General features: G+C 45.4%; 1 protein-coding gene across 10 annotated transcripts in view; it reads right to left on the bottom strand.

Moving 5' to 3' along the window:
- Positions 1 to 13,153, bottom strand: part of LOC308334253 (sorting nexin-14-like) — a 35,820-nt gene that overhangs the window by 1,632 nt on the left and 21,035 nt on the right. For 9 of the 10 annotated variants that reach the window (XM_080790896.1, XM_080790895.1, XM_080790899.1 and 6 more), the window contains 8 exons: positions 11,955 to 12,066; positions 11,439 to 11,479; positions 9,529 to 9,645; positions 8,713 to 8,836; positions 6,300 to 6,464; positions 1,302 to 1,397; positions 682 to 773; positions 507 to 563 (listed from right to left, as the gene is read on the bottom strand). In XM_080790896.1, coding sequence (XP_080647022.1) covers positions 507 to 563; positions 682 to 773; positions 1,302 to 1,397; positions 6,300 to 6,464; positions 8,713 to 8,836; positions 9,529 to 9,645; positions 11,439 to 11,479; positions 11,955 to 12,066 — 804 coding nt within the window. Of the gene's footprint in view, positions 1 to 506; positions 564 to 681; positions 774 to 1,301; positions 1,398 to 6,299; positions 6,465 to 8,712; positions 8,837 to 9,528; positions 9,646 to 11,438; positions 11,480 to 11,954; positions 12,067 to 13,153 lie in introns of those variants that run through there. The other variant, XR_013965870.1, reaches the window with a different exon arrangement.

Here is a 13,153-nt window from a genome sequence, read left to right on the forward strand (position 1 = left end):
AGTCCCCCTCCACTACTACGGGTGCTAAATCTGGTGTATTTGCATTACAGTATGAACTCTCCCGTCCAAATAAAGACAAATGACGAAACAAACATGGATTTTATGTACATGTATAACTAAGATAGTGTACAAATAAGAAAAGGGAAACCAGCCCCTTGGGGCTTTTTGTGGTATCCTTTTAGCATTGTTCTGTTACGGTACTGCTGTACTGTTTTCAAACGTGTTAAAAAAGTATTCAATCGATCAAACCAAATGGATCTGTAACACTGAGGATTTTTACTGTGTTTATTGTATTGTCTGCTGGTGACAGTGGGAAGGTGACGGATGTTTTAGATTGCCATGGTCGTCACCATGTGTGTCGAGTCAACCGTGTGACTTGGGTGTTACCTCTCTCTCACACACACAAAGCCCAAATTAAATTACAACCACTCAGAACTAAATGTTACAACCGCGAACCATGTGTTCCGCTTGCATCACTCTGTGACAGACAGGCTTTCTAGCCTTACCTTGCTGAGCTCTGGAAACAGCTCCTGAACAACGATGTCCAGCAGCACATAGGTCATCTGAGAACACAGTACACACACACATTACAACTTAACATATCGTTGCCGTCGGCCAGAAACCTCTCATCTCCATATTTTAACATTTGGTGTTTGTTTTAGTGCTCGTTTCTCAGCCGACCTGTTTGTTGAGCAGAGGCTGCTGGAAGCCATCAAAGAGACGTCTGATGCCCTCGTACTTATTCTCCTCACCGATGCACTTCCCCACAAAATCTGGACGTGGAAGACAGACAGACAGACAGACAGACAGACAGACAGACAGACAGACAGACAGACAGACAGACAGACAGACAGAGTTAATGAACACTGACGATATCATCACAGTATGGATTGGGGTCCCAGAGATGAAACTCGTTAGTCTGTTAATCTGTGTAGTCTAATGCATTTTAAACTGAGGGCCCATGAAATGAAGAATCAGTGCTTTATTGCAGTGGCTCATAACCCTTATTTAAGGTCTCTGTGCAGTGTGGAGGCAGCATGGTGTTCAGGAACCATGGCTATCGTACAGTACCGTCTCTGCACTGAGTGACAGGCAGCATGGTGTTCAGGAACCATGGTTATCATACAGTACTGTCTCTGCACTGAGTGACAGGCAGCATGGTTTTCAGGAACCATGGTTATCATACAGTACTGTCTCTGCACTGAGTGACAGGCAGCATGGTGTTCAGGAACCATGGTTATCGTACAGTACTGTCTCTGCACTGAGTGACAGGCAGCATGGTGTTCAGGACAGGAACCCACCTGGCAGATACTTCATCATCTCCTCAAACGTCTGCTTGGCTCTGCTCTGCTTGTCCTCCACACTCCTCTCCTCCGTGATCTCACAGAACACAGCGTCTAATGGACACAACACAGGTACACATCAGTGGTTTTCAACCTTTTCACATCAAGATCCATTATTTATTCAGCGTTTAAGCCACGGACCACTTTTATGACATTCTGCGTCTCAGACACATATCGTTATCGTTGGATAAGAGTTTGTATTGACCCTAGGAGAGATAACCTCCTCGAGGACCACTGTACATCACATACATCACTGTTTACATTAACACATTTAGTACCGGAACTGCATCAAAATAAAGGCGCTGCTTGCGCCAGAGTAATCGCCAGAGTAGTGATCGCTTCTATTTTGAAAGCCATGAACCGGAAATACTTTCTTAAAAAAGTTGACTGACAAAGTGCCATCACAATCTCTGATCATCTTAATATATTTATATACGCTCCAAAAAGAGTTCATATTTTGCGGGAGAGACGGATGAGGAGCAGAAACGCAGCGCCAGCATATCGATCCATTCATCACCACGGAGAGCGCCCTGGATGAGGAGATACGAGTCATTCTTTCCGCCGCGCTAACATGGGAGTCAATGACAAGCTAATAGTTTCACAGAGCGTTAGCATACGGCAAGCGAAAAGCGAAATGCCAAAAAAAAAAAAAGTAATTATTCTGAATATTATTATCTCGCCCCGCGTCGTTTGGACGTCGCTAGGACGTCCACAGACGTCTAAGGCACCTCTCGGTTCCAATCCTTATGACGTTTCAGGACGTATTATGTACAAAATGTGTTAATGCAGTGGTCCGTGGACACCGGGAGGGGGGGGGGGGGTTAGGGTCCTAGAGGGAGTTCTGGTTTGCAATAATGATACTTGTTTTTCTCCCTCTCTCCCACGTCTCTCTGACCACCTTCGATTGTCTTATCCTTCTCTCTCTCCTTGTTTTCCTACCCTTGCCAATTTCCCCCCTGCTTTCCCCCCCATACACTCATGTGTAATGTCGTCACTGCTATGTGATGGTATTGAGTCCACGTGCCTCCGTCAACACACATGGAATCACCTGCTGTTTCTGTCTGTAGGGCATGCAGAGGAACACGCTATATGCCTCACAGTTCAACAGCCCTGCTGCTGAGAGCCAGGCACCCTCCACCAGACTTTTTGGTCAGACTTTTATTGAGAGGATATCCCCTTGAGATGCAGCATCTCATTTTAGAGGGGGTCCTATACACAGGCAAAACATTACATACCATACAGTGCAGTTACACAATAGACAATACAAACATGGACAGTACAGTATGCGTAGCTTACTCATCCTCTCCCACCCACTCCCCCATCCCCCCAAACTCTTTTTAAACAAGCGTGTAGGACTCGCAAGTCAAGTGCAATGAGAAGGTTTAACTGAAACACTGACAATCCTGGACAAATAAGAATTTCCCCCTCTTTACTTGTAAATGTGATGCGACAATAGATTGAATCTAATCCTTGAAAATATTGCAACTTTGCAAAGGTAAAAAGAAAAGTAGGTACCGGTATGCACACATGCAAACATTTACCCTATATCAAGTCCCGACTTACGTCCCAGTAGCTACCCTCAATCAGTCCCACTAAGGAAAAACCAGGGCCACACAATCCGTTGGAAGTGAACTACTCCAGAACTACTCTGCCAGGGCTGGGAGGTACGCTTGCGCATGGAAGGACTAGGCTCTGTGGGTTGACTTCCGTCCGGGCCCCTCCTACGTCTCACAAGGTCAACTCCTGCTCTCACCTACATTATACAGTAATTTAGCCTATATTTGCAGCCTATATCTCTTTGTACAGTAGCTGCCACTGTGAACGCAGCATGTATCTCTTTGTAAAGTAGCTGCCACTGTGAACGCTGCATGAAGGCAAAGTTTGTGTGACAGTGCCTCCCTGACATGTCTCTACCAGTGAGTGTTCAGACCACACACACATTTGAAATGTGTATTTATGTCCACATAATGAGAAGTATAGGAATACCTTGTACAAAGGACATAAACACTGCCAGTGCAGTTTGACAGTGGGAGAGCAGCCAGTTACAACGTGCATGGACGGCAAAGCATCGTCTCACACACACACACACACACACACACACACACACACACACACACACACACACACACACACACACACACTTATGAGGATATTCCAGTGATGTGCATGATGGAACCCTTAAACACCCACTCACCACTAAATGCCACAGCCTTGCCAACCATTAGGTGTCTAACCATAGCTTTATCCTAAATCCTAAAATTACACCCATCTGTTAGGAAGGGCAGGCAGAAATAACTACCAACGGTCTCCTTTGTAAATGCCTCCATTCTCGCATGGCCTGAATGCATCAGTCCAAATATAGAAACACCCACACAAGAAAAAGCATGCATGAAAACAACACACACGTCACACACACACACACACACACACACACACACACACACACAGTCACACACACACACACACACACACACACACAGTCACACACACACACACACACACACACACGGTTGTTTTGGAGCATGTTTTTTTGTAAAACGTGTATACTTGGAGAGTTTGTGGTTTATCAGCGGTTAACCAGTGTGACACCGTACCGTATTTATACTCTACTAGACTAAAGTTTAACATTGTGGTGAACATCAGGTGCCTTGGACACTGGTCCACTGGTCACTGGTGTGAGGCATGTCAGCACCTCACAGTGGTAGGAAAAGCAGCGTGAATCCAATATAAAATGAAGCACTTGTGTTGTGGAACTAATTCATGAGATTGAGAACTGCAGAGGGTGGCTTTGAACAGCATCCAAATAAAGTAAAACAGTCTTTCGGTCTTTCTGGAAATGTTTTCCACTGCCATATTTTTCCCTAGTGTCTACAACAGCTACGGTTTCTAATATGATCCCATTTAGACCCAAGGCCGATTCTTAAAAACGCCTCTAAATCCTGACCTAAGTTTACTGGAAAAACATCAAATATCAATGCAATGTCCCTGGCGTGAAAGGTATAGTAACGTATCCAGGTCTAAATTGGTTGTATATACACTGGCAGCCATAGCTGAATGGGTAGTAATGTGTCCTGGGAAACAGTTCCCTGGTTGGAACCTGCAGCTCTGGCTAAGCGTCCCTGAGCAAGACCCTTGTTAATTACCTGTTAGCCTTGACAAGGGTAACGTTAAAAAACAAAAAGGTGAAGACCAGGAAAGTTGCCCGTACAATGGGTATTTCTAAAACAAATCAACTGTTCTTGTTGGGACATTTGGCCCTCACAAATATCTATTATACATTAGAGAAGTTGTACCCAATAAGTTGTACCCAAAAGAAACCCAAAGCCACAACAGCTACGTCGCTATTGCAACACCCACAACCCCATCTTACACACTACACCCACACACACTCACACGGCAGTGACGTCACACACCCTTCGCAGTGTTGCAACGCTATCTCCTCCTATGTCGCCCCTCACCAACACTGAACACCACCCGCCAAACAATGGTCTTTGCACTGCCACCAATAATGCCTCCCTTCCACACTCACGCCGGCAATGCATTTGTTTACTACAAACATTATCGCCCCAATCACCCACACCCCCGAGCCTTCGCTACACAGAACACTAACCACTGTTGCCTATGCTGTTGCCCCAACAGGCCCAGAAACAAGGCCTTTAAACCACGCTACTTACACACACTACAACTCGCTTACAATTCGCAAACCTGGCAACACTGCCCTGTCTTCTAATAGGCCCACACCAGGCCCACACTAGCTTGCACAGTCTCTGAATCTGATCTCACGCAGGAGAAGAGAAACGAGGAAGGAGAGGAATTGGAGCCTCACGATTTTGCTTATTCCTTCTAAATCTCTGTATTTAAAATATCACTGACTCAGCGAATCCCTTAGTTACATCAACATTGTTCTTTGTCACTACTTGGTTCGTGCCTAAATATTACGATTACACGGATCGCTTTGGCTATTTTCGCCTGACAGCCAACTGCCGAGTACACATACACACGCCTGCACGCACACGCACGCCTGGTGTGCACACACACACACGCACGCCTGGAAATCACGATCTCTCTCTCTCGCCACGCCACACACACACACACACACACACACACACACACACACACACACACACACACACACACACACACAGGAATAGCCATGCAGGCAATTTCCTTCTTCCCAACGTAATTCTAGTAGTAATACAAGTGAACACAGACTGGCGGACCTCTGAGCTGTGTGATGTGGGACACCATGCGGTGCTCCTGTCCTACCTCTGAGCTGTGTGATGAGGGACACCATGCAGTGCTCCTGTCCTACCTCTGAGCTGTGTGATGAGGGACACCATGCGGTACTCTTGTCCTACCTCTGAGCTGTGTGATGAGGGACACCATGCGGTACTCTTGTCCTACCTCTGAGCTGTGTGATGAGGGACATCATGCGGTACTCCTGTCCTACCTCTGAGCTGTGTGATGAGGGACACCATGCGATGCTCCTGTCCTACCTCTGAGCTGTGTGATGAGGGACACCATGCGGTGCTCCTGTCCTACCTCTGAGCTGTGTGATGAGGGACACCATGCGGTGCTCCTGTCCTACCTCTGAGCTGTGTGATGAGGGACACCATGCGGTGCTCCTGTCCTACCTCTGAGCTGTGTGATGAGGGACACCATGCGGTGCTCCTGTCCTACCTCTGAGCTGTGTGATGAGGGACACCATGCGGTACTCCTGTCCTACCTCTGAGCTGTGTGATGAGGGACACCATGCGGTGCTCCTGTCCTACCTCTGAGCTGTGTGATGAGGGACACCATGCGGTGCTCCTGTCCTACCTCTGAGCTGTGTGATGAGGGACACCATGCGGTGCTCCTGTCCTACCTCTGAGCTGTGTGATGAGGGACACCATGCGGTGCTCCTGTCCTACCTCTGAGCTGTGTGATGAGGGACACCATGCGGTGCTCCTGTCCTACCTCTGAGCTGTGTGATGAGGGACACCATGCGGTGCTCCTGGAGGTTCTGGTCCAGCTTGAAGTGCATGTACTGGTCCATGTAGGCCTCGAACGTGTTCTTCAGCAGGATCCTCCCCGTCGACATGATGTGATGGAGCCAGTCGGGCATGTGGAACACCACCCGACCTGTCCGCACGCACACACACACACACACACACACACACACACACACACACACACACAGTCCTTTTCATTTCCAATTTGTAGCCGATCTACAAGCTTACAACATGTTAATTCAGATCTGCGCCTCGTTGAACAATTTCAAAATGTTTTTCAAAATAGTAAGATTTTCCCACCAAGTTTAGGGATAAGGGGCAAGACGGCATGCAAGATAGTGCTCTTACGGCCCTATTTTCGTTCAACTGGACTGTCTGTTCAACTATCACTAAACTTCTTTGCCTTTTTTGCTATTAAAAATGTTCAACTAGCTGATCTACATCAATACGTTGTGATCTTGTAGATCGGCCATTTGAACTATTCAAAATGGTAAAAAAAAAAGAAAGGCAAAGAAGTACAGGGATAAGGGACTGTGCACTGGCGAAAATAGGGCCATTTGTCTTTATTTAGTCTTATATCAATTCAATTCAATTCAATTCAAAGGGCTTTATTGGCATGAGAAAACATACGTTTACATTGCCAAAGCAGAAAGAACAATACAACAATACAGCAATACAATCAAAACAAAAAGGATGTACATTTGAAGGTCAGAATCTTCAATAGATCAAATTATATGTACCAAGGTCACTCAATGCAGGTATAGTGCAGGAATATACACAATGATTAGTCTTTAGGGTGGTTGCAGGGGCGGAAACTCCGTGGGTTCAGAGGCGCGATTGAACCCCCTGGCATTTTGGCAAAGGCGCGACTGAACCCACTGGCATTTTGGCAAAATATATCTATATGCACTGCAGTAAATTATGCACCCACTGAAATTTCCCCTCCCCAGTGGTCATGTTGTCATGCACGTAGTCACATACCTTTACGAGGGGTTACAAGATAGGTGTTGGGCCGCCGCCCATGCCGCATTCAAATGCTAATAAGGTGGCTTTTGTTCTGCTGCCAGGTAGAGAGTACAAATGTCGGATACAGTACAGTACAGGATTTATTTCCATTTGACTACGATGATGAAGCACCCTCCAGCCAAGAAGAGATTTGTTCAATCCAAACAAACAAAAACTCGTTTTTTTTCCACCGCTGGGGGGGGGGGGGGGGGAGGGGGCGTGGCTGCTTGAACCCCCTGCCGTTATAAGAACTTTCCGCCTCTGGGTGGTTGTGTTCCATTTGATATCCTTCTCCTATCACAGCAACTCACAAATATTGCTGCTGTGTTTGCACATTGTTGTACTTCGCCCAGCAGATATGGGAGTTTTTTGTCATTGGACATGTTTTCAAAATCTCTGTGTGTGTGGTTGTAATCTGTGGGAAGTATGTGTCTCTGATGTCTTGGTACAATGGACAGATGGTTAGGAAGTGTAGCTCGGTTTCCACTTCATTTTGTGTGCAGTGGGTGCATAGTCTGTCTTCTCTCGGGATACAGGTCTGCCTATGACGGCCTTTCTCGATTGCGAGACTGTGCTCACTGAGTCTGTAACTAGTTAAGATTTTTCTTTGTTTTGGGTCGGTCACGGTGCTCAGGTATTCTGCCACTGTGTATTCTCTGTTTAGGGCCAGATAGCATTCTAGTTTACTCTGCTTTTGTGTTGCTTCTTTCCAATGTGTCAGATAGTTTTCCTTTTGCTGTTTTATAATTTGGTTTAGTCCAATGGGTTTACTATCTCGTGGCTCTGTTTGTGTCCGGAGTTCCAGGACAGTTTATATCATGCAATGAAGATGAAAGGTGACTGTCCCACTCACCCACATACATCAGGTAGTTGATAGTAATGACCACAGTGACTGTCACACTCACCCACATACATCAGGTAGTTGATAGTAATGACCACAGTGACTGTCCCACTCACCCACATACATCAGGTAGTTGATAGTAATGACCACAGTGACTGTCCCACTCACCCACATACATCAGGTAGTTGATAGTAATGACCACAGTGACTGTCCCACTCACCCACATACATCAGGTAGTTGATAGTAATGACCACAGTGACTGTCCCACTCACCCACATACATCAGGTAGTTGATAGTAATGAACACAGTGACTGTCCCACTCACCCACATACATCAGGTAGTTGATAGTAATGACCACAGTGACTGTCCCACTCACCCACATACATCAGGTAGTTGATAGTAATGACCACAGTGACTGTCACACTCACCCACATACATCAGGTAGTTGATAGTAATGACCACAGTGACTGTCCCACTCACCCACATACATCAGGTAGTTGATAGTAATGACCACAGTGACTGTCCCACTCACCCACATGCATCAGGTAGTCGTACATGCCACTCACAGGCATCATCTCCATGAAGCAGTTCCGGTTGTGTTTCCTCTCACAGCTCTCGGAGAGGTTTGCGTTGTTCTTAAACAGATCTCCGATCAGCTATGAGGGAATCGGTGAAGCTGTCAGTCAACCAAAAGATCGTTCATGCAGCGCCGGGATCGCTTTGACGTACATGATTCGGTAAATCAGGACCGATTTCCAACACTGCTTTTTGTTTTTGTATAACATTGAACTGTCATTCGTTAACATTCCAATTTTCACAGTCATGGATTTGAACTTAATTGTGATTCTAAGTAAGACAACCCTGGCAACCCATATGTCTAGATCTTGCTGGTTGGGGTTAATGCTTGAGGCCTACTATACTGCCTATAATGTCCTTGCGTCAGATCCAACAGTGCATGACCTTAAGATTTGTGCATATATTCTCTTGTGTCAGGAATCGGATCTAAATGTAATGAAACAGTCAGTCAGTGGTGAGAAAATTTTTCCTATGTATTTAGTTGTATCTTAATTTGTTATTATTCAAAACTCTTCATAACTCTGGACTGGATTATGACATTCACTTAGCTATTTGGCATGGAAAGGTTTTGGAACCCCTATTGTAGAGAGACACTGAAAGAAAAAGCCTAGATAAGAGTGTTAGCAAGAGACTTTCGTTTATCTGACAGAGAAAAACCACAATGATTTAGTGCATACATCCCCCTGATACTGAGCACGGTCAGTTAGGTCTACACTTCCATTTCCTTCTCAATAAATAAGGTAGGGCAGTGGTTCTAACCCTCTCTGCGTACCATTTTGTTGTCAGTGCTGGGACTGAGGATGGTGATTTCTTGCCGGTTGGGTTTGGCTTTAGGAGACTCACAGGAGTTAAAGAAAGCCTGGATGAATGGCTCCAGGTTCTGGCCTTTCTGAAATACAAGAAGTCAAACAACACTGAGATCACCTCCACTTCTCTAAAACACATGCACGCACTCAAACACAACACTGAGATCACCTCCAATTCTCTAAAACACATGCACGCACTCACGCATGCATGCATAGCTTGGATGAATGCTGTGGGCACAAACGTGTAGTATGTAATTGAGGTTAGTCCAAGGTCAGCTAGGCGTCTCCCATTATGGATGTTTTGGTTGAATTACGACAAGAGCATCCCTAGAATGCTCTATCAGTAGCTTCTCATCAACCAACAATTTATTAGCCAGAGCATACGAGCGGAGTGGAGTGGGAACGGAATGAGGCAATTCTTTACATAGTGGAGTGGGTTTATAAAAAGGTAGCAGCAACCTCGGAGCGAGGACCAACTGTCGCTCCTAGACGCTCCGTTCGGGGCCGCGCACCACATGTTTGAGCATGCCCGGGCGGTCACACGGACACAGACGAAGCCACGTGTTATGTGTTTCAAAACGATCTAAAACAGTTACATATTGTGGGGATCTGTATTAGTACACAGCATGGGGGGGATCAACATGAGCAAATAGCTAGCGTGACAATAGCCCCCTGGAGCGGGGAGCGGCACTTCCAGGGGGGCAGACGGATATTTTGTGAAGCCACTAAGGAAATGAAAGTTCATATAATGGCCTGTTGTGGCGCTGTCACTGGACCCAGAAAAACCCATAGCCCCATAGAAGTCCATGTATTTTGGCCCAACTTCACCTAGACTGTATTACCTTAATAAACATGGTCATGAATACTTTTCGCTTCCAGTCACTAGTTTAAAGTCTCATTTCTAATGTCATAATATTCTTTTTGGAAAATTATGGTCCCATTTATAAAAAAAATAAACCATAAAGTCGCGCATGTTCTGAGGGGCGTGGCTACCGTTACAGTCTATGAACGGGATCCCCCACCCACTCGAGTCAAAATAAAAACCAACGAAGAAGGGGGAAGTCCCGCCTCGTTGTCTGGGCCAGCCAATGGGCCAGCTGGCCTGAACTGGGCCAAAACGGATCTAGAAAGATGGCGACTTCCATTGCAAGGACTGACAGGCTTCATTTTACGTTCACGTTAGACCCGCGGAACGCTTTGTCCATATTTTTTACAGTCTATGGGCACTTCCCACCGGTCCAGTGAGGCAGGATTTAAATAATAACAATAATGTAGATAACTTAACTTGAGTCAAATGTGATAGAATTTACTCATATTATTATAGAACATATGTCAATGGTGCGATGTTATCCTCCATATCAGCTATTGCTTGTGTCATACTGTATGTGTGGGGGCGTGTTTCAAATGTCTGCAAGAAATACATAACAGATAGACTTGTAAGTTTCACCAGAGCTATATCTTTCACACCCGTTGGAAAAGGTTCCATGAAAGTGAAACTGTGCTTTGTAACCACAGACTATGTGAAGTAGCTGTGCGGCATGGGATGTTGTATCACTTCTCTCATTCATTTGACCAGTCAAATCAGTAGTAAGTAAGTAAAAAAAACTTTTTTAAGATTGTATGTACAATTAAGTTATGGACTTTATTGGAATTATTCATAGATAACTTGAATTATCATTATCATCAAAATGCGGTTAGATATGACACGTGTGCTTTTATTTAATTGTCACATTGCTCCTTGTTGCACAGAAGGGCACTTTTAACTCTTACTGCAATTCATTGCATGTGTTGGGAGATACATTAACATATTAGCTTTGTTTAGTAGATTTATTCAGCATTTTACATTAAAGGGGTCAACCATAGGCCACTTTCTCACCTCTTTCATGAGTTTGCCTGGTACAGACTTGAAGATTTTACCTGTGAAAGAAATTACTCAGATTAGTGTGTACTACTTATTTAATCTGCTGTATATTATGTTCTTAATATGTGAGAGCAATGTACCAAATCACATTAATCAACCATGAGCATCAGTTACCTGCCCAATAATAAACAGATGATGATTGATTAACACTGCCATCTAGTGGGGAGTGCTGGTTTGGCTTATTGTTGGCTCTTCAGAACCTACCATTGCCTGGAACTTTCCAGAACCCGTTTTTTGTGTGTGTTTCCATAAACATAACCAGGGACGTACTTCTAATTTATTCTAAAATAATACACGAAAATAGCTGATCTACAAAGCTTGTAGATCAACCTGTGAAATAGATTTAACTTAGTTGTAGTGTAATTATGTCTGGAATTATTTTATAAGTACTCAAAGACGCTTAGCCATAGTGGAGAGTGCTGGTTGGTCGGTTTAGACTCACCCAGGTTGGTTTGCATGGCGTTGACTCACCCAGATTGACATCAGGCAGCATCTTGTCCAGGAACTGAGACTCCATGCTGTGAGGAGACAGGAAGTCAGCCAACAGCTGGCTGTTGTTCAGCTCTGGGTGTTGTAGCAGCCTCTGAAAACACGCACAAGCACAAACATTAATTCACTGCTCAAACCCCATTTTAAGTTCCTGCATGCCACCGCAGACTGAGACTGATAGTTTGGATCTTCCGTGGTGACTCCGGCCTGGCCGGGCGGACATTTCAACAAACACAATTGGCCGTGTTTGCGAGAGGGAAGCCAGACAGGGCGGGTCTACGCAACTCCTACAGGGTGCGAGAGGGAAGCCAGACAGGGCGGGTCTACGCAACTCCTACAGGGTGCGAGAGGGAAGCCAGACAGGGCGGGTCTACGCAATTCCTACAGGGTGCAAGAGGGAAGCCAGACAGGGCGGGTCTACGCAACTCCTACATGGTGCGAGAGGCTGCCTGTCAGCCGGGGTGTTGGGTTGGGATCCGGAACCAGTGGAACCAAAGAAACCGGATCCAACATTTGGAACCGTTTCGGGAACCGGTTTGATCACACTGTCAGAGCTGGTTATGTGGATCTGCTATACAATTACAATACCAGTGGTTCTCTGGATCATAACTCTGATAGGGTACAAAATACAAATGGACCAGTAACGGGTCCATTTGGTTATATTTGTACACTCTCAGAGTTACAGACTTCCAAGGGTCGATTTGGAATAAATATTAAATATAATAATATTAAAATAACAGAAACGTGTGGTGATTTAGCCCAGTGACCATGGGGTAAATGGGGAAAAGACTCATTCAGAAGCTGTGTACTGTTCACGTTCACTCTCCCATTAGACCTAATTGCGGTCTCCTAAAAAGGCAGCCACCTATAACGTTGCGCAGATACAGGAAGTAAACCGGACATGACTTTTGCTATGCGGAATACAGTGTTCCTCAGCATGCATCATGTGCTCTGCACTATGGCAGGTGGAAAGAAACAGCAGGTGATTCCATGTGTATCAGGCACATGGTGTCAATACCTATGACCAACCAGTACAGACTACAACTAGTACAGGCTACAACTAGTCCAGAATGCAGCAGCACGCGTACTGACCAAGACCAGATGGAGAGCACACATCACACCCATTTTAAAGTCACTTCACTGGTTGCCTGTTTGTTCTAGAATTGATTTTAAGGTCCTTC

Source organism: Protomyctophum bolini (assembly GCF_963924005.1).
Source record: "Protomyctophum bolini genome assembly, chromosome: 19".
NCBI lineage: Eukaryota > Metazoa > Chordata > Actinopteri > Myctophiformes > Myctophidae > Protomyctophum > Protomyctophum bolini.